Source organism: Panthera uncia, assembly GCF_023721935.1.
Source record: "Panthera uncia isolate 11264 chromosome A1 unlocalized genomic scaffold, Puncia_PCG_1.0 HiC_scaffold_16, whole genome shotgun sequence".
NCBI lineage: Eukaryota > Metazoa > Chordata > Mammalia > Carnivora > Felidae > Panthera > Panthera uncia.
The window spans coordinates 777,686-804,781 of record NW_026057576.1 but is presented as its reverse complement, the minus strand read 5'-3'; the positions used below and the strand labels follow the sequence as shown (position 1 = coordinate 804,781).

Sequence of the window (27,096 nt, the reverse complement as noted above, 5' to 3'; positions counted from 1 at the left end):
ATGGATAATACCCACATATAAAAAAAAATTTTTTTTAACGTTTATTATTGAGAGACAGAGCATGAGCATGAGCATGAGCATGAGCATGGGAGGGACAGAAGCGGGGAGACACAGAATCCGAAGCAGGCTCCAGGCTCTTAGCTGTCAGTACATAGCCCAACGCAGGGCTCAAACTCAAACCTCAAGATCATGACCTGAGCCAAAGTCGGATGCTTAACTCTTGAGCCACCCAGACACCCTTTCCCACATTTCTTGTTTATCCATCAGTAATGGACATTTGAATTATTTCTACGTTTTGTCTGTTATGAATAATAACATTGCTGTGAACACTTTGTACAAATAGTGTAGACCTGCATTTTCACTCTGGCGTTGGTGGGTCATATGGTAACTCTTCAACTTTTCAAAAATTGCCAGGCTGTTTTCCAAGGTACCTGTACCATTTTACATTTGCACTATCACCTTAGGAAGGTTTCAATTTTTCCACATCTTTGCCAACACTTGCCATTATATCACATATCTTTTATTATAGTCACCCTAGTGGATGTGAAGTGGGATGTGGTGGTTTTGATTTATATTTCTTTGATGACAAATGAGCAACTTTTCATGTGCTTATTGAGCATTGGCATATGCATTAATCTTAACAATTCTAACATAAAATTGTAATCTGTTTCTCCCAGATGATGGAAACAAAATCAAAAAATTTATCAGCATCAGAAAACAGAAAAAGGAATGCTATTAGAGAAGAAAATGAAAGGAAATTATATGGATCATTGAATACTCTTTTAGAAAAAAAAGAGGGAATACCAGAAAAAAAGGAAAAGACTTCAGAGCTACAGGTGTTGGCAGAATGTAGGACAGATGATACATCACTGATCAAACAGGATGTGAATTTACCTTCTATAACCATAGCTGATAAATTTCAAGAGCAACTGGAAGAGAAAAAATCAGAAGACTCCATTATATCGGTTGTACTTTCTGCAGACCCAGGTACATGGCCCCGTGTTTTAAATATTAAACAACGGGACATTCTTGTTGAAAACGATCCACCTCAAGTAAGAAATTTTAACTTTCCAAAAGACAATACAGGGAGGAAGTTTTCAGAAACTTATTATACACGAATTCTTCCAAATGGTGACAAAACCGCTAGATCCTGGTTACTTTATTCAACTTCAAAAGATTCTGTGTTTTGTTTGTATTGCAAACTCCTTGGAGAAGGAAAAAATCAATTGAAGAATGAGAATGGGTGCAAAGATTGGCAGCATTTATCACATATTCTTAGCAAACACGAGGAAAGTGAAATGCACATTAATAATAGTGTTAAGTATTCAAAATTAAAATCTGATTTGAAAAAAAATAAAACTGTGGAAGCTGCAGTACATGGATTACATAAGAATGAGAAAAATGATGGTGTGCTCTTGTTGTACACATAATATACCTGATGTGGTTTTGACATAACAAGGTCATACATTTATTCAGAAAAGATCTGTAACCCTAACAGTACCATTTGTTGTTGTGAAGCTCCTATAACTTTCAACAGTTCATTAGCAATAAGTATAATAGCAAATAGTAAAGAATGTTTCTGTTTCAAATTCTAAAGCTAATTGGATTCAATAGTAATGCAGGTTTCAATAAAGGCAATTGTTACTTTTTCATTCTATCAATTCACACTTTTTAAAATTGGCATTTGAGGGCTAACATTTGACAGGTTTGGTTAATTTTCTGTTCTGATTACTTTGAAAAAAGGAGAGAAAGGCTTAGATTTATCAGTAGTAGTTTGAACAAGATACTATGTGAACATTCTCATTATTATTAAAGTAAAAACATTTAGAAACAGTTTGAGAGTAGAATGGAATCCGAAACTGCAGCTTTTTGCTATTAAACCAAATACCTGCGATTTCTTTCTTTTGGGCAAAACATTGTTTTATTATTTGGGCAAAATGGCATTATTTGTTACTTCATATTAAGGTGATTACTTTGCATTTTATTTACTTTAATTTAATTTATAAATATTTTAGATTTTATTCTTGTGTGAGAAGTATAAGAATAAAGAGTGTATACCTATTTTTATGTTAGTACAAATATAAGAAATATTAAAAATATATTAAGTTAACCTTTAGGTTTTGTGGCAATTTTTTTTTTCTTCAGACTACATGCTTGAAATTTGAGAAACACACTAATGAAAATTAAGGCTGTCCACTTTTTCAAATGATCAGTGCTCCCATTACTATATATTTAGTAATTCTCCCTTTATATCTGATTTCGGATACCGACTTTATCATATATTAAATTCTTACATATACCGGGCTTTGTCTCAAAGCTTTGAAACAGAATGACAAATGAACAATGACTAGAGCAGAACTAGGTGTATTCTTTTTGGTGGGTGACACTAGGAGTGCTTGGAGACTGTCACTGATGCCAGTGCTTAAAGCTATTATTAGAGGACCCACAAAAATCATTATCATTAATGTATTATAACCATTTTGTTTTTTGACAACTCGACCATTTCAGTCTTTCAGAGTTGGATCTGAATGAGGCTTTGGGATGTTACCAAAAATCCAATTTACTCTTAAAGGCCTAAGAGAATACTCTAGAGAATATAACACAGGATTTGAAGTTCCTTTCCAAATGTTTAATGTGCCCATTATTTCACTAAAACTTACCGCTAATTGAATGACATTATATGGTTATATTCGATAGACGCTTGGTATCAGTGGTATCTGAGCAAACTAATTAAATCAACCAGTGGCTACTTAGGATAATTTGCAAAAACATCAAATTTATCCATTGAGGAAACAAAATTAAATCCTGTCTTTTAAATTCTTATTTTATTTATTTGTTTGTTTGTTTGTTTATTTATTCTTATTTATTTTTTCACCATACTATGAGGCACCATAAGCTCTTGATGTAGTAATGAATTAAATGTGAAAAATTCAGGGGAGCCTGGATGGCTTAATTGGTGAGTGTCTGACTCTTGATTTTGGCTCAAGTCATAATTTTGTGATCATGAGTTGGAGCCCTGCATCAGGCTGTGCCAATAGCACAGAACCTGCTTGGGATTCTCTTTCTCCCTCTCTCCCTGCCCTTCCTCTGCTCACATGTGTGCATATGTGTTCTCTCTCTCTCAAAAAAATAATAATAAACATTAAAAAAATTCAAAAGACGTAGATGCTTGGGTGCCTGCATGGCTCAGTCAGTTAAGCGTCCAACTCTTGATTTCGGTTCAGGTCATGATCTCATGGTTCGTGAGTTTGAGCCCTGTATGGGACTCACACTGATGGTGTGGAGTCTGCTTGGGATTCCTGCTCTCTCCCTCTCTGCCCCTTCAGCTCTCTCTCTCTCTCTCTCTTTCAAAATCTTAAAAAAAAAAAAAAAAAAAAATAGAGGCTGGGTTTTTCCATATTTACTGTAAATTTCTCATTCAACTTTTTGCTGTGTAAAATTTTTCATAATATTCATAAAATGTTGAGGGAAAAAATCAACTAAATTCAACTAAATTCAACTAAATTCAACTAAAACTAAATTCAGAACATAATAAAAACAAACATCTCCAGGCAGGGGAATGATTTTTTTCTGCCTTATCAAGTTTTTGTTTTTTTAAGTTTATTTATTTATTTTGAGAGAGAGGGGGTGGGGAGGGAGAGACAGGGGGAGAGAGAGAATCCCAAACAGGTTCCGCACCATCAGTGCAGAGCTGGACACAGAGCTTGATCTCAAGAACCATGAGATCATGACCTGAGCCGAAGCCAGATGCTTAACCAACTGAGCCATCCATGTGCCCCAAGTTTTGTTTTGTTTTGTTTTGTTTTGTTTTGTTTTGTTTTGTTTTGTTTTTTTATAAGATGAGTATGTTCTCACTATAAAAGGAAGGAAGAAAACAGTTCAAGTCTTGTTACCATCTCCTACTTTCCCTACAGAAGAATTTGTCAGCAGTGATCTGGACTATACCCAGCATTTGTTTTCATCTTTTTAATTTCATTGAGAATAGGCATTAGGAAATATTATCTCCTGCCACTAATTTAATATCAAAAATTAGTAAAGACAAGTCAGAATAACAGTCCATAAGAAGTGGCAGGGGCACTTGGGTGGCTCAGTTGGTGAAGCGTCTGACTCTTGGTTTCAGCTCAGGTTATGAACTCCCAGTTCATGAGTTTGCTTAGGATTTCCTCCTCCCCCTCTCTATCTGCCCTTCCCTACTTGTGCTGTCTCTGTCTCTCTCAAAATAAGTAAACATAAAAAAAAAAGAAAAGAAAAGAAATGGCAATCTATTGGTTTTCTCATTTCACAGAAGGCAAGTGAAAATATTTTTGTAAATTTTTTCAGATTTTGTCTTTAAGATTCTTACATTTTGCCATTTTCTTCCTGTGATTCCTAGACCCACCCCTGCCCCATCTCAGTGCTGAAAGCCAGTAAGAGCCGCTAATAGCTATTTTATATATACAAGGTAAAATTTGCTACATAGGATGGAAAAGTGGATAAGTGATTGAAGTAAAGACGTCAATAAAGAGTAATGCTTTATAATTTCAGGTCATGTCACTCTTCTGTTTCAAAGCTTTGAAGTTCCCCATTGCTTTTATTTTAAAACTGCAACTCCTTGGCACATCATGTATTGGTAGCTGCAATCATGAGTGGCAGATAATAGGGAAAAGTTGTAGACAAAAACAACATGAAGTACAAAATTGTAGAAATGGAATAGTGTTCTATAATTTTGAATTATAAAGTATGCCCGTGCTAGGATGAGATTAAGAATTTGAGAATATAACTATGGCTGAAAGAAGAATCTAAGCCAAGTACCCAAGTCTTTGTGTTTAGAAAATTAGGTTAGGAAAATAGTGGTGTAATATTGAGGACAATAAAAGGTTTTCAAAAGCTTGTAAATGATTTTTTTTTTTTTTAAAGCAACAGTGATTTTAAATCTAGAGCGTTCTGGAAGTCACATCTAGAATGAAGAGCAGATAATCCGGTTTGCTTCTACAGATAAATAAAGCAAGGGAGACCAAAAACCTGGGAAATCAGACTCATCTCACACATGTAGATACTAAAAGACTTTCATGGGACACCTCACTGGCTCAGTTGCTAGAGCATGTGACTCTTGATCTCAGGGTCATGAGTTCAAGCCCCACATTTTAAGCTTACTTAAAAAAAAGACTTTAATAATTCATGTGCCTACAAATTAATAAAAACCAAATTAATGGGGGCACCTGGGTGGTTCACTTGATTAGGCATCTGACTTGGTTTTGGCTGAGGTCATGATCTCATGTTTTGTGAGGTCGAGACGAGCTCTGAGCTGACAACATGGAGCATTCCTGGGATTCCCTCTCTGTCTCTCTCTGCCCATCCTCTGCTCATGTGTGTGCAAACACTCTTTCTTTTTCAAAATAAATAATTTTTAAAAAGTAAGAATAACCAATATCAAGAATCAGTGGAAAGACAACTAGCTGGCTCAGTGGAGTGTGGCATCCTTGATCTTGGGGTCATGAGTTTGAGCCCCATGTTGGGTCTGGAGATTACTTAAAAAAAAAAAAAAAAAAGAATCCTTGAGATCCCATGGACATTTAAAACATAAGAAGGTATGGTGTACCTGGGTGACTCGGTTGAGTGTCCAACTTCAGGTCACGATCTCATGGTTCGTGGGTTCTAGCCCCGCATTGGGCTCTGTGCTGAAGAGCCTGGAGCCTGCTTCAGATTCTGTGTCTCCCTCTCTCTCTCTGCCCCTCACCCTCACCCTCTGCTCTGTCTCTGTCGCTCAAAAATGAATAAATGTTAAAAAATATTTTTTAATTCATAAAATAAAAAATAATAAACTTTAAAAAAAGCAGTCATTACTGTAAAAGGAATTAGCCTAGGGAGGTATATGAAAAGTTTAAAGACAAATACTATGTCATCTGATGCAAAGAATGGCCAAGGTGCCTTAGAAGGGGTGATCAGCTGACTTAGTGCAGAGTGGGAGGACCTGTGAGACCCGAACTTAGTGCATATTCAGAGAGCCAAGACATGGAAAACACAGAAGTTAGGAAGCAACAGTTTGTACAGGTGTTCATTATTCCCACCTTCATTCTACATTTTGTTTGTCAGAAAACAAAACAAAACAAAAACCAGGCCTTTAGTGAAATTGAGTTGATTTAGGAAAGGAATACTAGGACAAGGGATACATTTGTTATATCCTGGTCTTTTTTTTTGTTTTTTTGTTTTTGTTTTTGTTTTTTTTTTTTTTGGTAGGAAGAACTGTTTCATTCCAAGAAAACACCTTTTCTTTACTAAACAATAAGTGAGTTTATATCTTTGATATTTTTTCATCAAAGCCTAAAATATTAAAGTGAAAAATATAATGTTTTTAGATGATATAATCTCAGAACATTAAATAAGTTACCATCCTTAGTTTGCTGGTACAGACAAATATTTCCCATGGCTTTCTCAGAAAAAACAATTGTTTTCAGAGATTTGGAGAAGTGTTCTTAAATTTTAGAGAACCTAAGACCTTGGGAGCTTATTTAAACTGCAAATGTCTGACATGTGGCTCTGGAACCTTCACTTTTACCGTATTTTAGGGGATTCTGGTTGGTGCAGGCTGTTGCCAGATCACACTTTGAGAAACAATGCGCCTGGGAAATGGATTCCTTCCAACTGAATTCAGCATATGTGTGCTTCTGTTTTTGCTGCTGCTGGTGACAACAAAATCCTACCTGCCACTGCTGAATTTTTGTGTTCTACAGATGCCATAGCCATGTTTCACACGTACCTGATTTATATACTGTGTTTCATCACCTTCCATTCTCTATAGGCCTTAAATTTAATTTGGAAATGGATTTTTAATTATATGTATATAACAACACAATACATCCCTATTTCATTTTACCTTCTGAATATGAAGTGGGACATATTTTTTCCTAATTTATCTTGTAACCAAACCAACCAGTGTAGTTGTTTCAAAGCAACAGTGTTTTGTAGTTTTCAATGTACAAATCTTTTGTCTCATTAAGTTTACTCCTATGTATTTTATAATTTTTGATGCTGGGATTGCCTTTTAAAAATTTGTTTTTAAGTTTATTTATTTTGAGAAAGAGAGAGAGCAAGCACTAGGAGGTGAGAGCAGAGAGAGAGGGAGAGCGAGATTCCTAAGCAGGCTCTGCACTGTCAGCAAAGAGCCCAGTGCAAGGCTCGAACTCACAAACTGTGAGATCATGACCTAAGCCCAAATCAAGAGACAGACGCATAACCAACTGAGCCATCCAGGTGTCCCTAAAGATTTTATTTTTTAAGGAACCTCTACATCCAACATGGGGCTTAAACCCACAACCCCAAGATCAAGAGTCACATGCTCTTATAAGTGTGCCAGCCAGGCACCCCATATTGATTGATTTTCTGATATTGAAACATCCTTTCATCCCTTGAATAAATTCCACTTGATATGCTGAATGGTTTCTTTTCACGTATTGTTGAATTTGGTTTGCCGATATTTAGTTGAGGATTTTTGCATTTGTATTCATCAGGTATATTGGCCTGTAATTTTCTTTTTTGTAGTGTCTTTGTCTTCTTTTGGTATTAGGGTAAGGCTAGACTTGTAGAATGAATTTGGAGGCATTCCTTCCTCTTCAGTTTTTTGGAATAGTTTGAGAAGGATAGATATCAACTATTTTTTAAATGTTTGTTAGGGGACGCTCAGTCGGTTAAGCATCTGACTCTTGGTTTCAGCATAGCTCATGATCGTGTAGTTAGTGGGCTTGAGCCCCATGTCAGGCTCTGCACTGCCACTGCTCGGGATTCTCTCTCTCCTTCTCTCTCTGCCACTCCCCTGCTCTCTCAAAATAAATAGATAAAAACTTTGAAAAAATTAAAAAATAATAAATATTGGGGCACTTGGGTGCTCAGTTGGTTGAGCGTCCGACTTTCACTTGGGTGGTGATCTCATGATTTGTGGATTTGAGCCCCAAGTCGGACTTGCTGCTGTTACAGTGGAGCCCACGTTGGAACCTCTGTCCCCCTTGCTCTCTCTGTCCCTCCCCTGTTTGCACACTCTCTCTCAAAAAAAAAAAAAAAAAAAAAAAAAAAATTGGTAGAACTAACCTATGAAGCCATTTGGTCCTGGACTTTTGTTTATGGAGTTTTTTGATTACTGATTCAATTTCACTACTAGTAATCAGTCTGTTCAAATTTTGTATTTCTTCCTGATTCTGTCTTAGAAGAATGTATGTTTGTGGAAGTTTGTCCATTTTTTCTATACTGCCCAATTTGTTGGCATATAATTTTTTGTAGTAGCCTCTTATAATCTTTTGTATTTTCATGGTCTTGGTTGTAACTGCTCCTCTTTCGTTATATTTATATTTCATTATATTTTCATTATATTTATTTGGGCCCTTTATCTTTTTCTCTTGATGAGTTTGGCTAAAAGTTTATCAATTTCGTTTATCTCTTCAAAGAATCAGTTCTTTTTTTTTTTTTTTTTAAAGAATCAGTTCTTAATTTCCTTGATCTTTTCTTTTTTTATTTTCAGTCTCTATATCACTTATTTCTGCTGTGATCTTCATTATATACTTCCTCCTACTTTGGGCTTTGTTGTTCTTTTTGTAGTTACTATAGGTGTAAGGGTACATTGTTTTTTTGAGTTTCTCTTGTTTCCTGAGGTAGACCTGTATTGCAATAAACTTTCCTCTTAGAACTGCTTTTGCTGCATCCCAGAGATTTTTGTTTGTTTGCTGTATCCCAAAGATTTTGGAATGTGTTTCAATTTTTGTATGCCTCCATATATTTTTTGATTTCCTCTTTGATTTATTTGTTGCCCCATTGGTTGTTTAGTAGCATGTTCTTTAGCCTCTAAATGTTTGTGGTTTTTTTCCATTTTTTTTCCTACCTTCTTATTACTTTAGTCAGTGAAGATGCTTGATATGATTTCAATCTTCTTACAAAAATTTTTTTTGAGACCGAGGGAGCACAAGCAGGGGAGAGGGAAAGAGAGAGAGAATCTCAAGCAGGCTCCCATACTCAGTGTGGAGCCTCATGTGGGGCTTGATACCACAAACCTGGGATCATGACCTGAGCTGAAATCAAGAGTTCGCCCAACTAAGTCCAACCAACTGACCCACCTAAGTGCCCTTCAGTCTCCGTAAATTTATTGAGATTGGTTTTGTGGCTAACATGTAGGTCTATCCTGTGGAATGTTGCTTGTCTACTTCAAAAGAATGTGTATATTGCTGGTTTGGGGTGGAATGTTCTATATATATTAAGTCCATATGGCCTAATGTTCAAAGACATTGTTTCCATACTGATTTTTCTGTCTGGCTGATCCATTGATGTAGGTGGCCTGTTAAAGTTCCCTACTATTATTACTGTTGATTTCTACTTTTATGTCTGTTAATGTTTGTTTTATATATTTAGGTGCATTTATGTTGTTTTTGTTTTTTTTTAATATTTATTTATTTTTGAGACAGAGAAAGAGCATGAACGGGGGAGGGTCAGAGAGAGGGAGACACAGAATCCAAAGCAGGCTCCAGGCTCTGAGCTGTCAGCACAGAGCCCAATGCGGGGCTCGAACTCACGAACTGTGAGATCATGACCTGAGCCGAAGTCGGACGCTCAGCTGACTGAGCCACCCAGGCGCCCCTGCATTTATGTTGGGTTTATAGATATTTACAATTGTCATATTCTCTTAGTGGATTAATTGCTTTATCATTATGCATTGCCCTTCTTTGTCTCTTGTTATAGTATTTTTTTATTAAAAAATTTTTTTTAACATTTATTATTGAGAAACAGAGAGAGACAGAGCATGAGCATGGGAGAGGCAGAGAGAAGGGGAGACACAGAATTCGAAGCAGGCCTCAGGTTCCAGGTAGTCAGCACAGAGCCCAACACTGGGCTTGAACTCACAAACCGTGAGATCATGACCTGAGCTGAAGTCAACCACCATACAGACTGAGCCACCCAGGAACCCCATTGTCATATTATTTTTTTAAAGTCTATTTTGTGTAAGTAGGGGTTCCCAGCTTTATTTTTTCATTTCTGCTTGCCTGGAATATCTTTTTCTATGTCTTTACTTTCAGTCTCTTATGTGTGTGCCTGAAGTAAATCTCTTTTAGGTAGCATACACGAGTGGTTTTTTTTCTTTTTTCTTTTTCTTTTTCTTTTTTATTCATGTAATCACCCTATGTGTTTTCATTGGAGGATTTAGTACATTTATATTGAAAGTAATTACTGATAGTTGTTTTTTTGTTTTCTGGTTGTTTTTGTAGTTCTTCTCTATTCTTTTCTTGCTGTCTTAGTGATGTGATGACTTTTTTATTGTTATACTTGGATTCTCTTTATTTTTTGTGTTTCTATTATAGGTTTTTGATTTGTGGTTACCATGATGTTTGCAAATAGCACCCTTTAAAAAAATGTTTGTTGGGGCACCTGGGTGGCTCAGTCAGTTGAGCGTCTGATTTCGGCTCAGGTCATGATCTCGCGGTCTGTGAGTTTGAGCCCCGCGTTGGGCTCTGTGCTGACAGCTCAGAGCCTGGAGCCTGCTTCGGATTCCGTGTCTCCCTCTCTCTCTGCCCCTCCCCTGCTCATGTTCTGTCTCTCTCTCTCTCTCTGTCAAAAATTAATAAACATAAAAATTTTTTTTAATGTTTATTTATTTATTTTTGAGACATAGAGTGAGAATGTGTGAACAGGGGGAGAGGGCAGAGGAGAGAGACGCTCAAGCAGGCCCTGCACTGACAGCACAGAGCCTGATGTGGGGCTCGAACACACGAACCATAAGGTCATGACTTGAGTCAAAAACAAGAGTCAAGATGCTTAACTGACTGAGCCACCAGGCGCCCCAACATCCTTTGTTTATAGCAATCTGTTTTGTTAATGGTCATTTAAGGTCAAACACATTCTAAAAGCACAATTTTACTTCCCTCACAACACATTTTCTGTATTTGACATCAAGTTTCACATCTTACAGTTTTGTGCATCCCTTAACTAATTATTGCAGATATAGTTGTTTTTACTACATTTGTCTCTTAGCCTTCATACTAGCTTTATAAAAGATTACTACATTCACTATGTGTTTGCTTTTACCAGTGAAATTTTTTCTTTCATAATTTTCTTACTTCTGGTGGTACGGCCTTTTCTTTTTGACTTAAAACAATCGTTTAATATTTCTTCTAAGACCAGTTTAGCAGTGATGAACTCCTTTAACTTGTATTTGTCTGGGAAACCCTTTATTTCTTCAATTCTGAATGATGATCTTGCTGGGTAAAATATTTTTGACTGTAGGGATTTTTTTTCTGTTTGGCATTTTGAATATATCATGTCACTCCCTTCTGGCCTGCAAATTTTCTGCTGAAAAATCAGCTGACAGTTTTATGGGTGATCCCTTCTATGTAACTAGTTGCTTTTCTCTTGCTGCTCTTAGGATTCTCTCTTTAATTTTTGTGACTTTAATTATTATGTATCTTGGCATGGATCTTTTGGTGTTCATTTTGTTTGGGGTTCTTGATGGCTTCTGAATCTGGATGTCTGTTTCCTTCTCCAAGTTAGGGAAGTTTTCAGCTATTATTTCTTCAAATAAGTTTTCTGTCTCTTTCTCTCTCTTCTCTTTCTTGGACCCCTGTAATGCAAATGTTAGTATCCTTGATGTTGTCATAGAAGTCCCTTAACCTACCCTAATTTAAGAAATTCCTTTTTCTTTTTGTTGTTCCACTTGAATGATTTCCACTACCCTGTCTTTAGATTACTGATTCATTCTTCTGTATCCTCTAATCTACTATTGACTCCTCTAGTGTATTTTTAATTTAACTTATTGTATTCTTCAGCTCTGATTAGTTTGTTTTATGTTTTCTATGTCTTTGCTAAAGTTCTCACTGAGTTCATCCATTCTTCTCCCAAGTTCGGTAAGCATCTTTATCCCCATTACTTTGAACTCTTTATCAGGTAGATTGCTTATCTCTCTCTCTTTTTTTTTTTTTTTCTTTTTCTGAGGTTTTGTCTTGTTCTTCTGTTTGGAACATATTTCTCTGTCTCCTTGTTTTATCTGACTCTCTGTGTTTGTCTTTATGTATTAGGTAGGTCAGCTACGTCTTGTGGTCTTAAAGGTAGTGGCCTTATGTAGAAGGTACAATTTCTCTCTGGTTACAAGAACCAGGTACTCCAGTGGTGTTCCCTGTATGGGCTGCATGTGCCTTACTGTTGTGATTGATTGGGTCATGACTACTGCAGGTGTACTGGTGGGCTGTGAGACCTGGCCATGAGTGGTGTGGGTGTGCTGGTGGCTGGGTTAGCCTACACCGAGTGTCTCACTTCCAACACATGGCTGCAGGTGTTGTGGACATGCTGGTAGGTGGGATTTTCCCCCACCCCCGCCCCTGACTGTTGAGGGTGTGCTGTTGGGCTGAGGTGGCCCTCGTTCATTGGGTCAGGAGTTACTTGGAGGGGTAATGTTCCCTGATGAGGCTGCCTGCTGGGTATTGAAGGGCAAAAACTCCTTTTGGAGGCGTGAGTAGTGCTAGCAACTTAGATGTAGATGGTCAGAACTGGTGCTTATCAGCATTAGGGCAACTAGGCTGAAAGAGGGCAAAAACATGACACTCATCAGTCCTTCCATGCCCAGAGAAAGTTTCTACAGATCCCTGCCCCTCTGGCACATGCTCTAAATCAGTCAATAAATTTTCACTTTTGGCCCAGGCTCTTTTCACACCGGTACCTCTTTGTTGGGCCTTGAAGTGAGTGAAATTGTGTGCAAGGCCTTTAAGAGTACTGTTTTGTTTCCGCTAGCCCTCTGGCTCTCCTGGAGGTAAGCCCCACTCATTTTCATAGACAGACGTTATGGGAGCTAATCTACCTGGCTCAGATCCCCCAGGGCAGGGGTTGCCCAATGTGAAGTTTGAATTCTTACTCCTTAGGGAATACCTCTTTGCAGGTGACATACCTCTTGCTTATGGGTTGCCATGCTAGGGGTTTGGTTCCTGATTAGACAGTGTCTTTGCCCATCCTCCCTGTGGCTTTTTGTTTATATCTTCAGCTGTGGAAAAACTGTTCTGCTAGTCTTCAGGTCATTCTCAGAAAGAGTTTCTCTTTGTGTACTCACAACCATGGTGGATTCATGGGAGGAGGTAACCTCAGGATCTTACTACTCTTCCATCTTTCCCATTTTTCCTTGGCATTCCATAATTGTAAAAGGGTCAATTTTCCTAGAAGACATAATAATCTTTAACTTTTAATGTGCCTAACAACAGAGTATCAAAATTCATGATGGATACAGTTGCATGGAGAAATAGATGAATCCACAATGACAGTTGGAAATTTCAACACCTTTATCAGAAATGGACAGATCCAGCAGGCAGAAAATCAGTAAGGACACAGTTGAACTCTACCATCTTTCAACTGGATATAATTGACATCAATAGACTACTTCACCAGACAGTAGCAGAATACACATTCTTCTGAAGATCACATGGTGATCACATGGTGAATGCACCACAAATGATCACATTCTCAGTCATAAAAAATACCTTAACAAATTTAAAAGAATAAAAATTATATATGTTCTCTCAGATCACAGTGGAATTAACATAGAAATCAATAACAGGAAGATAACTGGAAAATCCTACAATACATGGAGATTGAATAACACATGAGTGAAAGAAGAAATCTCAAGAGAAATTTAAAAATATTTTGAAAGGGAATGAAAATGCAACTTATCGAAATTTCTAGGATGCAGCAAAAACTTCTTAGAGAAAAATTTATAGCCTTGAATGCAAAAATTAAAAAATAAAGTCTAATCTATAATCTAGGTTTCCATGTTAGAAAACTGGAAAAAGAAAAGCAAATTAAATCCAAAGTAAGCAGAAGAGGGACACCTGGGTGGCTCAGTCAGTTGAGCGTCTGACTTCGGCTCAGGTCATGAGGTCACAGCTTGTGAATTCGAGCCCAGTGTTGGGCTCTGTGCTGACAGCTCGGAGCCTGGAGCCAGTTTCAGATTCTGTGTCTCCCTCTCTCTTTGCCCCTCCCCCACTCACATTCCTCCCCAACCCCCCGGCAAAAGAAACATTAAAAAAATCAAAGTAAGCAGAAGAAAAGAAATAAGAACTACAGTAGAAATCAATTAAAATGAAAAGTAGATATTTTAAAAAATATTTTTTAATGTTTATTTATTTTTGAGAGAGAGAGAGGAAAACACAGAATCTGAAGTAGGCTCCAGACTGAGCTGTCAGCACAAAGCCCAAAGTGGGGCTTGAACCCATGGACTGTGAGATCATGACCTGAGCCAAAGTCAGACACTCAACCGACTGAGCCACCTTAAATTGAAAAGAAGATATTATAGGAAATCAATAAAACCAAAAGTTAGTTCATTGAAAAGCTCAGTGAAATCAATAAGCCTCTAGCCAGGCTAACTAGGAAGAAAGAGAAAGGACACAAATTACTAATACCAGAAATGAAGGAGGGGACATCATTACAGATCCCATGGATATTAAAAAGATAATGAAGATATACCATTAACCCTTCTATGCCCACATATTCGATAGCCTAGGTTTTTTTTAAAACTCATTTATTTTGAGAGAGACAAAGACAGTGCAAGTAAGGCAGGGGCAGAGAGAGAGAGAGAAAATCCCAAGCAGGCTCTGCACTGTCAGCCCAGAGCCCAACATGGGCTTCGAACTTATAAAACCATGAGATCATGACCTGAGCCAAGACCAAGAGTCAAAGAGTTGGATGCTTAACTGAATGAGCCACCCAGGTGCCCCTAGGTGGTTTTTTTTTAGATTTTTTTTTTTTTTTTTTTTTTTTGAGAGAGCAGGGGAGGGGCAGAGGTGGGGGGGACAGAAGATCTGAAGCAGGCTCTGCTCTGCAGCAGTGAGCCTGATGCAGAGCTGGAACTCACAAATCGCAAGATCATGACCTGAGCTGAAGTGGGATGCTCAACCAACTGAGCCACACAGACCCCGATAGCCTAGATAAAATGAACTAATTCCTGCAAAGGAACAGTCTGCCAAAAATCACACAAAAACTAATAGGCGATCTGAATAGGCCTGTATTTTTTTTTCTTTTTTTTTTTTTTTTTGAGCGAGAGAGAAAGAGCATGAGCAAGGGAAGGGCAAAGGGAGAGGGAGCGAGAGAATCTTAAGCATGCTCCATGCTAAACACGGAAGCCGATGTGGGGCTCAATCCCATGACCTTGGGATCATGACCTGAGCTGAAATCAAGAGTTGGAGACTCCACTGACTGACCTACCCAAGCTAGTATAATTAATAATCTTCCAAAAAATAAAGCACTAGTCCCAGTTGGGTTCACTGGTGAAGTCTACTAAACAGGTAAGAAAGAAATTATACCAATTCTCTATAATCTCTTTCAGAGAGTAGAAGCAGAAGGAATTCTTCCTAACTCATTCTATGAGGCTCACATTACCTTAATACCAAACTAGACAAACACATTGCAAGGAAAAAAAAAACAAAAACACTACAAACCAATATCTCACAGGAACATAGATAAAAACATCCTTGACAAAATATTACCAAATTGAACCCAACGATGTGTAAAGAGAACGGTACATCAGAAGCAAGTGGGTTTATCTCAGGTATGCAAGCCTGGTTCAACATTCAAATATCAATTAATGTCATCACATCAACAGGCTTAAGAATAAAATCATTATTATTAATGGTCTTATTAATAGATGCAGAAAAGGTATTTGACAAAGTCCAACATTCATTTTAAAAAAAAATTCTCAGTAAACTAGCATAGATGGTAACCTCCTCAACTTGGTGAAGAATATCTACAAGAAACCTATAGCTAGCATCATGCTTTATGGTAAGAAACCCAAGTGTTTCCTGCTGAGATGAGGAACAAAGAAAGGATATCCTCTCTCTCCACTGCCATTCAACATTGTTCTAGAAGTCCTAGATATGCAGTAAGACAGAAAAAGGAGAAACAAGGCATAGAGATTGGGAAAGAAGAAAACTGTCTTTGTTTGCAGATGACATGAGTATAGCAAGGTTGCAGGACACAAAAATGATTTTAAAAGTCAATTACTTTTTTTAATATACCAGCGATGACCAAGTGGAATTTGAAATTAAAAATACAATATCATTTACGTCAGTGCCTGAAAACATGGAATACCTAGATATAACAAATTACAAGATCTATATGAAGAAAACCACAAATCTCTGATAAGTGAAATCAAAGAAAAGCTAAATAAATGGAGAATTATTTCATGTTCATGGATAGTAAGACTTAATATTGTCAAGATGTCAGTTCTTCCCAATTTGTTCCACAGATTCAATGCAATCCCAATCAAAATGCCAACACATTTTATTTTTGATATAGACAAACGGATTCTTAAGTATACATGGAGAAGCAAAAGACCCAGAATAGGCAACACTATATTGAAGGAAAAGAATAAAGTTGGAGAACTAATGCTACCCAATTTCAAGACTTACTATAAAGTTACATTAATCGAAAAAATACTGTACTGGAGAAAGAATATACAAATCAATGAAACAATAGAGAGCCCAGAAATAGACCATCATAAAAACAATTCAACTGGTCTTGGGCAAAGGACAAAGGTAATACATACTATGGAACAAAGATTGTCTTTTCAAAAAATGGTGCTGAACAACTGGACATCCACATATTTCTACAAAGGAGAGAATCTACACACAAAAACCTTACACTCACTCTTCACAGAAATTAACTCAAAATGGATCACAAACCTAAATTAAAACACAAAATTATAAAAACCGTGGAAGAAAAATGGAAGAACATTAAAAAAAATGTTTAATGTTTATTTTTGAGAGAGAGAGCAGGGGAGGAGCAGAGATGAGAGGGAGACAGAATTTGAAGCAGGCTCTAGGCTCTGAGCTGTCAGCACAGAGCCTGACGCGGGGCTCAAACTCAGGAGCCATGAGATCATGACCTGAGCCGAGGTCTGACACTTAACTGAGCCACCCATGTGCCCCTGAAGAAAATTTAAATGGCTTTTAGTTTGTGATGACTTTTTAGATACAACACCAAACCAAAGGCATAATTTATGAAAGAAAGAAGAATTTATGATTAAATTCATTAAAATTAAAAATTATGGGGCACCTGGGTGGCTCACTCGGTTAAGCATCCGACTCTTGGTTTCAGCTCAGATCATGATCTCATGGTTCGTGAGTTCGAGCCCCACATCGGGTTTCACACTGACAGTGTGGAGCCCTTGGGATTCTCTCTCCCCATCTCTCTATGCCCCTCTCCTGCTCACTCTCTCTGTCTCTCTAAAATAAATAAATAAACCTAAAAAAATTTTTTTTTTAAATTTCTACTCTGCAAAAGACACTGTCATGAGAATAAAAAGACAAGCCATAGGTTGCCAGAAAATATTTGCCAAAGACATCTGATAAAGGACTGTTATCCAATGTATACAGATAACTTTTAAAACTCAACAATAAGGAAACAACCTGATTGAGAAATGAGCCCATGGCTTTAACAGACACCTCAGAAAAGATCTATTGATGGCCAGTGAACAGACAAAAAGATGCTGCATGGGCACTTGGGTGGCCCAGTCAGGCATCTGACTCTTGATTTTGGCTCAGGTCATGGTCTTACAGTTTGTGGGTTTGAGCCCCATTTCAGGCTCTGTGCTTACAGTGAGGAGCCTGCTTGGGATTCTCTCCCCCTCTCTCACTCACACTCTTTTTCTCTCTCAAAAATAAATAAATAAACTTAAAAAAGAAAAGATGCTCCATATGGATATTATCCGGGAAATGCAAACTAAAACAAGAGGGAGATACCACTACACCCTGAGCAGAATTGTCAGAATCTAGAACACTGACATCACCAATGCTAGTAAAGATGTGGAGAAACAGGATCACTCATTCACTGCTGGTGGAAATGCAAAGTATAGCCACTTCGGAAGACAGTTTGGCAGTTTCTCAAACATTAAACATACTGTTAACATGATCCAGCTATCTCACTGCTAGGTATTTACCCAAAAATGTTGAAAACTTATATCCATACAAAAACCTGCACACATATCTATGGCAGCTTCATTCATAATCGCCAAACTTGGTAACAACCAAGATGTCCTTTAGTAAGTGAATGGATAAATCAACTGTGGTATATTGGAATGGATAATGGAATATCAGATAATGGAATATTATTCCATACTACAAAGAAATGAGCTATTTAGCCATGAAAATACATAGAGGAACCCTAAATGCATATTACTAAGCGAAAGAAGGCAGTCTACAAAGGCTACATACACACTGTATGATTCCAACTATATGACTTCTAGAAAAGACAAAATTATAGAGACAATAAAAAGATCAGTGGTTGCCAGAGGTTGGATGGGGAGAGGGATGTAGGTGGAGCACAGAGTTTTACTTTTTACTTTTTTTTTTTTTTTTCAAGAGAGCAGGGAAGGGGCAGAGGGAGTGGGAGGGAGAGAATCTCAAGTAGGCTCCACACCCAGCACTGAGCCCAATGTCAGGGTTAGATCTCATGACTGCGAGATCACGACCTGAGCTGAAATCAAGGGTCAGATGCTTGACTGACTAAGCTACCCAGGTGCCCCCACAGAGGAGTGTTAGGGCATTGAAAGTACTCTGTACAATACTATAATGGTGGATACATGTCATCATAAATTTTTCCAGACCCGCAGAATGTACACCACCATGTGAGCCCCATTGGACTCTGTGTGATCATGATGTGTCAATGGAGGTTCACCAACTGTAACAGAGGTGCTATTATTGTCCGTTAGGCTGATAATGGAGAAGACTGTGCATATGTAGGAGCTAGGAATATATGGGAAATCTCTGTACCTTCCTCTTAATTTTGCTGTGAATCTAAAACTTCTCTAAAAAATAAAGTCTAAAAAAATGACAATAATATCTACCTTCAAAGATCGTTATGAAAATTAGTCAGTTAATAAGTGCAAAGCAATTAGAATAATGCCTGGCAGATTTTGCCTGGCATCTAGTTGGTAGAAGCCAGTGATGCTGCTGCACATCAAATAATTATTTGGTCCAAAATGTAAATAGTGTTCAGGTTTAAAAAACCTGCTTTAATGCTTCTGAGGTACCTTGATGTGGATGGTCTGACTAGGGAATGAGGGTAGCTAAAGAAGAGAGAAGGACTCAGACCTGTGTTCTTCAACAACTGAAATGAAGATTCCTAAGAAAGACATCATGACTGAGGAGTGGCCAGTGAAGTATAAGAAAGAATACCAGAAGAATATGATTGTACAGAAGACAGAATTGTGTTTCAAGAAGGTAGAAGAAAAGTGGCCAATAATAATAACATTTGTGGGGTCAGAATATTTTCCAAAGATTAGACCATAATTCATTTACTATGCACAATAACTGTCAAGTAGGTATTTCCCATGGTGGAACTCGGGCACGGATCTACAATGTCAAATGCTGCTGAAAAGTCTGAGATTTAACTATTGCATCTGATAAAGTAGAGGCTGTTGCCCATTGTGTCAAGAGAGGTTTCAGAGGAATGGAATGTGGGGATAGACATCCAATTAATGTGGTTTAAGGAAAAATAAAATGATGAGCAAATGGAGACAGAAAATACAAACAGTTCTTGGGTTTCCTTCCTTCCTTCCTTCCTTCCTTCCTTCCTTCCTTCCTCCCTTCCTTCTCTCCTTCCTTCCTTCCTTCCTTCCTTCCTTCCTTCCTAGTAAAGAAACAGCTAGAGAACAACATGGGTCTAAAAAGGATTTTTTTATTACTTATTTTTTAAACATTTATTTTTTTTAAAGTTTATTTATTTTGAGAGAGAGAGAGAGGGGGAGAGAGAGAGAGAGAGGGAGAGAGAGAGAGAGAGTATGAGCCGGGAGAGGGGCAGAAAGAGAGAATCCAGCACGGAGCCTTACACAGGGCTCAATCCCAGGAACTGTGAGCTCATGACTGGAGCCTAAATCAAGAGTCAGACGCTTAAATGGCCGAGCCATTCAGACGCCCCTTTCCTTTTTTATTTTTAAGGTGATAGTTATTTCAACAGTTTGTTTTGTTTTGCAAATGGAAATAGTTCAATACAGATCAAGTGACTGACTAGATAACTGCAGAAGCAAAGTGCTTGGAAAGAAGATGCTATCCAGTGGGTTGGCCTTAAGAGGGGATCATTGGCAATTCATTCTTGTAATAGGAGGGATGGGTAGGGAGGGTAGAGGTAGGGAGGAGTGTTGGTTTGAGGAGAGAGAAAATAGTCTGAAATTGTTAGGTGAGAGAAATAACTAGGGGCTGAGGTCTTACCTGACATTTGTGGTTGTAAATTTAGAGTGGTGAGAAAGCTATTACAGGGAGAAGGGAGAGTGAAGAAGAGGGAGAGTGGGAGAGGGAGCATAAACTCATGCTTATGTGGTCACGAGCTTTTTGGAGCTAGGTTTTTTGTTAAAGGAGAGGGAAAATGTTCTCCAACTTGCAAGGGGTCATGGAAAATGTATCCCATCCTCAAGTCTGGTGACCCATAAATAGAGGAAAAAAACCCGTCCCCTTCTAGGGAGCCTTCTTGGCTGTTAGGGAAACAGTCCTCAGAGGAAAACCATGTTCCAGTTAAAGCAGGAAGATGAAGATATTCAGAGAAAAAAATGAAAGATTGAGGATTTTGCTGATGACTTGGAGTGAGATTCCAAGCACTCAACAGAAGGCTTTGGAGCAACTGAGAGGGCTGTGGGGAATTGGGTTAGACTCAGGAATTTACAGAGCTATATGGGGATTAGAGTGTGGATGATTAGAATTTGGGTGGCAACTAAGGTAAATAGAGATTAGTCTTGATGGTATTTTATTTTTATTTCTTTGGATAGTTTGAAATTTTTTGTTTAAAGTATAATTTATATACAGTAATGCTGAGCCTTTTAGTGCACAGTTTACCGGGTTTTGGTAAATACAGTTGTGTAGCCACCACCTCAATAGTTTCAACATTCCAAAAATTTCCCTGTGTCTCTGTGCAGTTAACCCCTCACCCCTCCACACTCTTGGCAACCACTGATATATATTCTATAGTTCATTCCTTGTATTGGTGAGTATATTCTATTAGGCGAGTGTACCATTGTTTACCTATCACTAGTTGGACATTTGGATTGTTTCCAGTTTTTACTAATTACAAATAAAGCCCCTATAAACACTTGTATACAGTTTTTTTGTGTGAATGCAAATTTTCACTTCATTTGGATGGTTAGGAGTAGAATTGCTTTTCTAAAGTAAGCATATGGCTTTTTTCTTTTTTTTTTTTAATGTTTATTTTTGAGAGAGAGAGAGAGAGAGCGAGCACGCACACAAGCGGGGGAGGGTCAGAGAGCGATAGGGAGAGAGAGAATCCGAAGCAGGCTCCAGGCTCTGAGCTGTCAACGCAGAGATGGATGTGGGGCTCCAACCCATGAACCTTGAGATCATGACCTGAACCCAAGTTGGAGGTTTAACCAACTGGGCCACCCAGGTGTCTTTTTTCTTGTTTTTTCTTGTTTTTTGTTTGTTTGCTGTTGTTTTTAAGATTTTGTTTATTTGAGAGAGAGAGAGTGAAGGGAAGGGATGGGGGGGGAGACAGAGAGAGAGAAAGGGGGGGGGGGGGAGAGAGAGAGGGGGAAAGAGAGAGAGAGAGAGGGAGAGAGAGAGGGAGAGAGGGAGAGAGAATCTTAAGCCGGCTCCATGCCTGCTAGAACTCACCACCCTGCTATCATGGAGATCATGACCTGGGCTGAAATCACCGCTTCAGGGACTGGGCCAATCAGGCAACCCTAAAGGAAGTATATGTTTAGTTTCATGAGAAACTACTGAAATGTTTTTCAGAGTGTGAATTCATTTCTTTTTAACACTCACTGAAGAGTACCTGCCCGTGTGCCAGGAGAGGTACTGGGCAGAATCGAGTAGTTTGGCACACGCTGTATGGCTCACAAATCTTAAAATATTTGCAGTCTGGTCCCTTATAGAAAATGTTGACCCTTCTCACAGAATGTGGTCCGTAAGGGTTCAGAATTTCATAAGCAATTTCATGGAGTCCTTCTCTGAGGTGAATAATCAATACACAATTATTTTATAGTCTCAGTAAATATAATAAAAAGCTTGCTGTCGAAACGGGCTGAAAGAAATGTGTTTTTACGTGTTTCAATTAGTGGGAAACATCTTATTCAAGGCTATGCATACAATCCGCAAACTTTCATTTTTTTCATAGTCACTGAAAATTGAGCAGGATATTTAAAATATGGATGTTCCCCAATCACCGTGTTTTCACACACTGCTGCACACACCGCACAGATTTCCACCCGACGCAGTCCGACACTCGGCTAACTAACTTAGGTCAGGAAACCGCATTTCTGCCAGCCTGGGAGGTGGCTTGAACCCGCAGCTCTAGTAACGTCGCGCTCCGGCGCATGCCAGCTACCGGGCCGGTTAGCGCCGATACTGCGCAGGCGCGTCAGCTCCGGCGCCGGCCTTTGCGGTGGGGCGGGACTTGCGGCCGGCGTCTCTTCTTGTAACTGCGGCTTGTGGCAGCGCCATTTTGAACGTGCAGCCGCCCCGGGCGTGAGTCCTTCGGGGTAGGGCAGCCGGCGCGGCGACCCGGGTGTCTTCTCTGACTTTGTCCTTCCCTATTCCGTTTCTGTAGGTATATATAGTGATACAGCTCTAGATCTAGAATTCTGTCCGGCATAAGTGAACTCACTAAGATGATGTTAAGAGGAAACCTGAAGCAAGTACGCATTGAGAAAAACCCGGCCCGCCTTCGCGCTCTGGAGTCTGCGGCAGGTGAGAGCGAGCCGACGGCCGCCATGGCGCTCGCGCTGGCTGGGGAGCCGGCGCCACCGGCCCCGGTGCCCCCGGAGGACCACCCCGACGAGGAGATGGGCTTCACCATCGACATCAAGAGCTTCCTCAAGCCGGGCGAGAAAACGTACACGCAGCGCTGCCGCCTCTTCGTGGGGAACTTGCCCACAGACATCACGGAGGAGGACTTCAAGCGGCTCTTCGAGCGCTACGGCGAGCCCAGCGAGGTCTTCATCAATCGGGACCGTGGCTTCGGCTTCATCCGTTTGGTGAGTGTCGGGCCCCGGCCGCGGCGTTGTCGGGGGAAGGGGGCGTGAAGGGAGCGGGGCGCCGCAGGCAGCCTCCACGCCGGACGCCTCGGCGAAAGCCCTGGGCGCCGCCGCGGCCCTTCCTGTGGCCCGTGAACGTCGCGGCGCCCGTCGTCCCGGCCTCCCCCCGGCGCGGCGTTGCGGGCCCGGGCTCCCCGGCCCTCCGCGGTGGCCGTCGCCCACGTTTTCGGCTGTGCGCGCGGCGGCGTCCGCCGGCCCGCGCGCTCCGGGGGCTGCGGCTCCCCCGCCTAGGGGTTCCCGCCGCCCGCTTCCCGCCGGGGGCAGGGGAGGGGGCCGCCGTGTTTTGGGGTGAGACTTCTGCCGGCGAAACTGTGTCGTGAGGGCCTTAGATAGGAATTTGGAAGGGAAGCTCCGGTCTCACCAGAAATTTCGCGGGGCATGGAAGAGCAGCCAGCGGCCTCGCTTCTTAAAAAAAAAAAACGTTTTCCCAACGATCTCCCTGCTTTCAGCCAGACTCGGAAGCGTTTAAAGGTAAACCGTATCGTTTCTCACCCCGCTTAGCGCAGCACACCTTAAACCGCCTAGTTCTGAAACGCTGCAGTATCTGGATGGTGTTGGATTATTGGATAGCTAATGTAATACGCTTCCTCTCCCAAACATTCTGGAAGTTTCTGCGTTGTTTTGGGGGGCGGGATGAATTATACATATAAAATCATATATAAATGTATTTTATATTTTATGGGCATGTTTTGTTGCTGGAAGAGTACACATTTTGCCTTTTTTTTAGTCCAGATCTTAAAAAGTTTTCCAGTATCATGCAAAAATTGTGCCTCCCTTACATCGAACAAAAAAATTCATCAAACAGCGAGGGTATACTCTTCTTAACAGGGCAAATATCTATTCAGTTTTCCTGAGTGCTTTGTGGTGAATCAGTGTCACTTACACAGCTTCATTGTAATTCATATTTAGATGCTAGATGTTTTCCCCAAGAAAATAACTTCGTTGGAGACATTTTTACACAAGTACTTTTTCTGCATGTGTTGCCTTTCTAGTTTGACCCTCAAATTTTATGTGCTTTGCAGTTTGTGGAAGCTTCTTTTTGGAACTTTAACTTTCAAAATTGCGTTCTCTTCATGATTGACCCAGGCAAAATTTTAATATGTAGACAGAATTGATTGTAATTTTGTGACATTGTATTTTTTTTAGGGAGAACATTTGAACATCTAAAATCTTAAATGGCTTCAAGAGAAGGGTAAATCTTCATGGAATATTAATGAGACCTGAAAATGTCCTTGAAATTCAAGTTAAATAATCAGTGCGTTTTAAACATAAAATTATAAATCATTACCTTTAGGACAGTAGGGAAACAGCCTGTCATTTGGTAAAGTTATTTTTAATATAAATCCAAAAGTTATTTTAAAAGAAGTGAGTTTAGGCAACTTTTAGTAAACTTTCCAAAAGGATGTTATTTAACATTTTCATAGTCTTTAGCTTCTGGCACCTTGTTGGTCTGTTCTAAAGTTTACATTCGGGAGGAAGAATGGGAGGACTCCATTTCCCTTTGTTTTGGGAGCCTTGCACTTAAAAATAAGTCAATAGTAAATATCTTAACATGGAAAAATCTTTTTCCTTCCTGTCTTTAAAGCTACTAAGAATCCTTTCTCCTTTAGTGTATTATTAGCCCTGCCAATAGAACTTTCTGTAGTGATGGAAAATGCTGTGTATATGTGCTGTCCGGTGTAGTAGCTACTAGCCATATGTGACTCTTGAGCACTTGAAATGTAGCACTTGTGCCTGAGGATTTGAACTTTAAATTTTACTTACTTTTAAATTTAAATAGCCACCTGTGGTTGGTGGCTACTGTGTTGGACAGCACAACTCATTGCTATTAGTTTCTTTTTTTTTTTTTTATTTTTAATGTTGATTTATTTTTGAGACTGAGAGAGACAGAGCATGAATGGGGGAGGGGCAGAGAGAGAGGGAGACACAGAATCGGAAACAGGCTCCAGGCTCTGAGCCATCAGCCCAGAGCCCGACGCGGGGCTCGAACTCACGGACCGCGAGATCGTGACCTGAGCCGAAGTCGGTCGCTCAACCGACTGAGCCACCCAGGCACCCCAAGAATTTTTTTTTTAATGTTCATTTATTTCTGAGACAGAGAGAGACAGAGCATGAGTGGGGGAGGGGCAGAGAGAGAGGGAGACACAGAATCCAAAGCAGACTCCAGGCTCCCAGCTGTCAGCCCAGAGCCCGATGCGGGGCTCGAACTCACGGACCGCGAGATCGTGACCTGAGCCGAAGTTGGACGCTCAACCGACTGAGCCACCCAGGAGCCCCTAGTTTCTTTTTTAAAAAAAGTCTTAATGGGATTATGAAATGGGGAGGTGAGAGGGGCTGCTGTTGTCTGCTCCTTTGGGATATGCTCCTCTAAACCTGTCATGTTATTTTTTGGTGTAGGAATGTTAAAAATTTGCCAGTAGGAAATTAGAATTTAGCTTAAAAGATTTGACTTTATGGATAACTTTACTGTTTAATCTGAGCTCTATGATAAACAGGTAAATTTAAAAGCTTTAAATATTTCTGAGTTATGTATCTTTCTGCTTAGGAAAACAACATAGTGTATACCTGATCTGAACGTAAGTAATGATATAGTGGCTGTTGTGTGTAGTGGTGGTGTAGTGGCTCTAAATAGTGGCGTAATTTTATCTGATATATATTTTTAGATTATATTTTGATTTAAAAAACAATTAAAAAATTTTAATGTTTATTTTTGAGAGAGAGAGAATGGGGGAGGGGCAAAGAGAGAGGGAGACACAGAATCCAAAGCAGGCTCCAGGCTCTGAGCTGTCAGCACAGAGCCCGATGCGGGGCTTGAATCCACAAACTGTAAGATCATGACCTGAGCTGGAGTCGAACATTTAACCAACTGAGTCACCCAGGTACCCCCAAACAATTTTTTTAATGTTTATTTTTTGAGAGAGAGAGAGACAGAGCCCGAGAGGGGGAGGGGCAGAGAGAGAGGGAGGACACAGAATCCGAAGCAGGCTCCAGGCTCTGAGCCATCAGCACAGAGCCCCATGTGGGGCTGGAACTCAAGAACCTAGAGATCATGACCTGAGCTGAAATTGGAGGCTTAACTGACTGAGCCACCCAGATGCCCCTGGAAATACTAAATGCAAATAAATTTTCTTACACTGTTAGTTGTCGTTTTCCAGTTAATTGGTAAGGTGAGACAACATTTTTGAGCTGTTACAGGGTCAGCATTGCTAATATGTAATGGTTGGGAAAAAGAATTTAAGTGGCATTTCCTCATAAGATCATAAAGCCGTATTATGATGTGAGCCTGTGGTACTTTAGGGTTGAAATAGACTGTTTATTTTGGATACATTTTGTGGAATTTTAGACCTAAAAGCTTCTTTTTAGGTTTTGGCTTGTTACTGACAATTTAGATTGGATAAATTAACTGAAAAGTTGTAGTGCATTTTTTTTTTTTTTAAAGATTATTTATATATGTATATATGTAAGTAATCTCTATACTCAGAGTGGGGCTTGAACTCACGAACTCCAGAGCCGCTCACTACTCAGACTGAGCCAGCCAGGTGCCCCTGTGGTGCATTTTACAGCTAGTTTAATGTTGTTACAACTGGTATTAGTTTGATCTGAACTCAGTTTCTGCTTTTATCTTTTTCTTCCCTCTACTTTTAACTTTAGTAAACCAGACTTCTGGAGTGGTGATTTATAGATGTGTGTTCCCTGTCCAACAGATTCAGGTATCCTCCCAGTGTAAGCAGAAGGCCACTTATATTCCCTACTATTCATGCTAGCAATGCTGACTACCCCATCTAAAAATTGCCTCACCTCATCAGTTAACTGGGTATTTGTTGGAAATGCAAATTCTCAGGCCCACCCAGGATCTACTGAATCAGAAATTGTGGGTTGGGGCCCTCAATCTTGGGTTTTAGCTAGCCCTCCATGTTATTCTTATGTTTGCTAAGGTTTGAGAACCACTGTTGTAATTAAAGAGTTAAAAATCAACTGAATTTAATATAGTCATCGCGGATTAAACCCTTTCCCCTCGTGCTCTTTGTTTCTAAGTATGAAATGCTGTGTGTTTCTTATGGAATGTCAAACAT

At 39.6% G+C, this 27,096-nt stretch overlaps 2 protein-coding genes across 7 annotated transcripts in view; both read left to right on the top strand.

Annotated features, from left to right (window-relative positions):
• ZMYM5 (zinc finger MYM-type containing 5) overlaps window positions 1–2,116 on the top strand; it is a 32,738-nt gene extending 30,622 nt beyond the window's left edge. For all 3 annotated transcript variants that reach the window (XM_049646698.1, XM_049646697.1, XM_049646699.1), the window contains one exon: window positions 678–2,116. In XM_049646698.1, the coding sequence (XP_049502655.1) occupies window positions 678–1,430 (753 nt within the window). In that variant the 3' untranslated portion in view covers window positions 1,431–2,116. The remainder of the gene's footprint in view (window positions 1–677) is intronic.
• A 20,279-nt stretch (window positions 2,117–22,395) lies between these two features.
• The window catches only part of PSPC1 (paraspeckle component 1), a 105,204-nt gene continuing 100,503 nt past the window's right edge, over window positions 22,396–27,096 (top strand). For 3 of the 4 annotated variants that reach the window (XR_007461039.1, XM_049646695.1, XM_049646694.1), the window contains exon 1: window positions 22,396–22,963. Coding sequence is in view for 3 of the 4 variants with exons in the window: in XM_049646695.1 (XP_049502652.1) it covers window positions 22,598–22,963 (366 nt within the window). In the remaining variant the exon portion in view is untranslated. Of the gene's footprint in view, window positions 22,964–22,983; window positions 23,495–27,096 lie in introns of those variants that run through there. The other variant, XM_049646696.1, reaches the window with a different exon arrangement.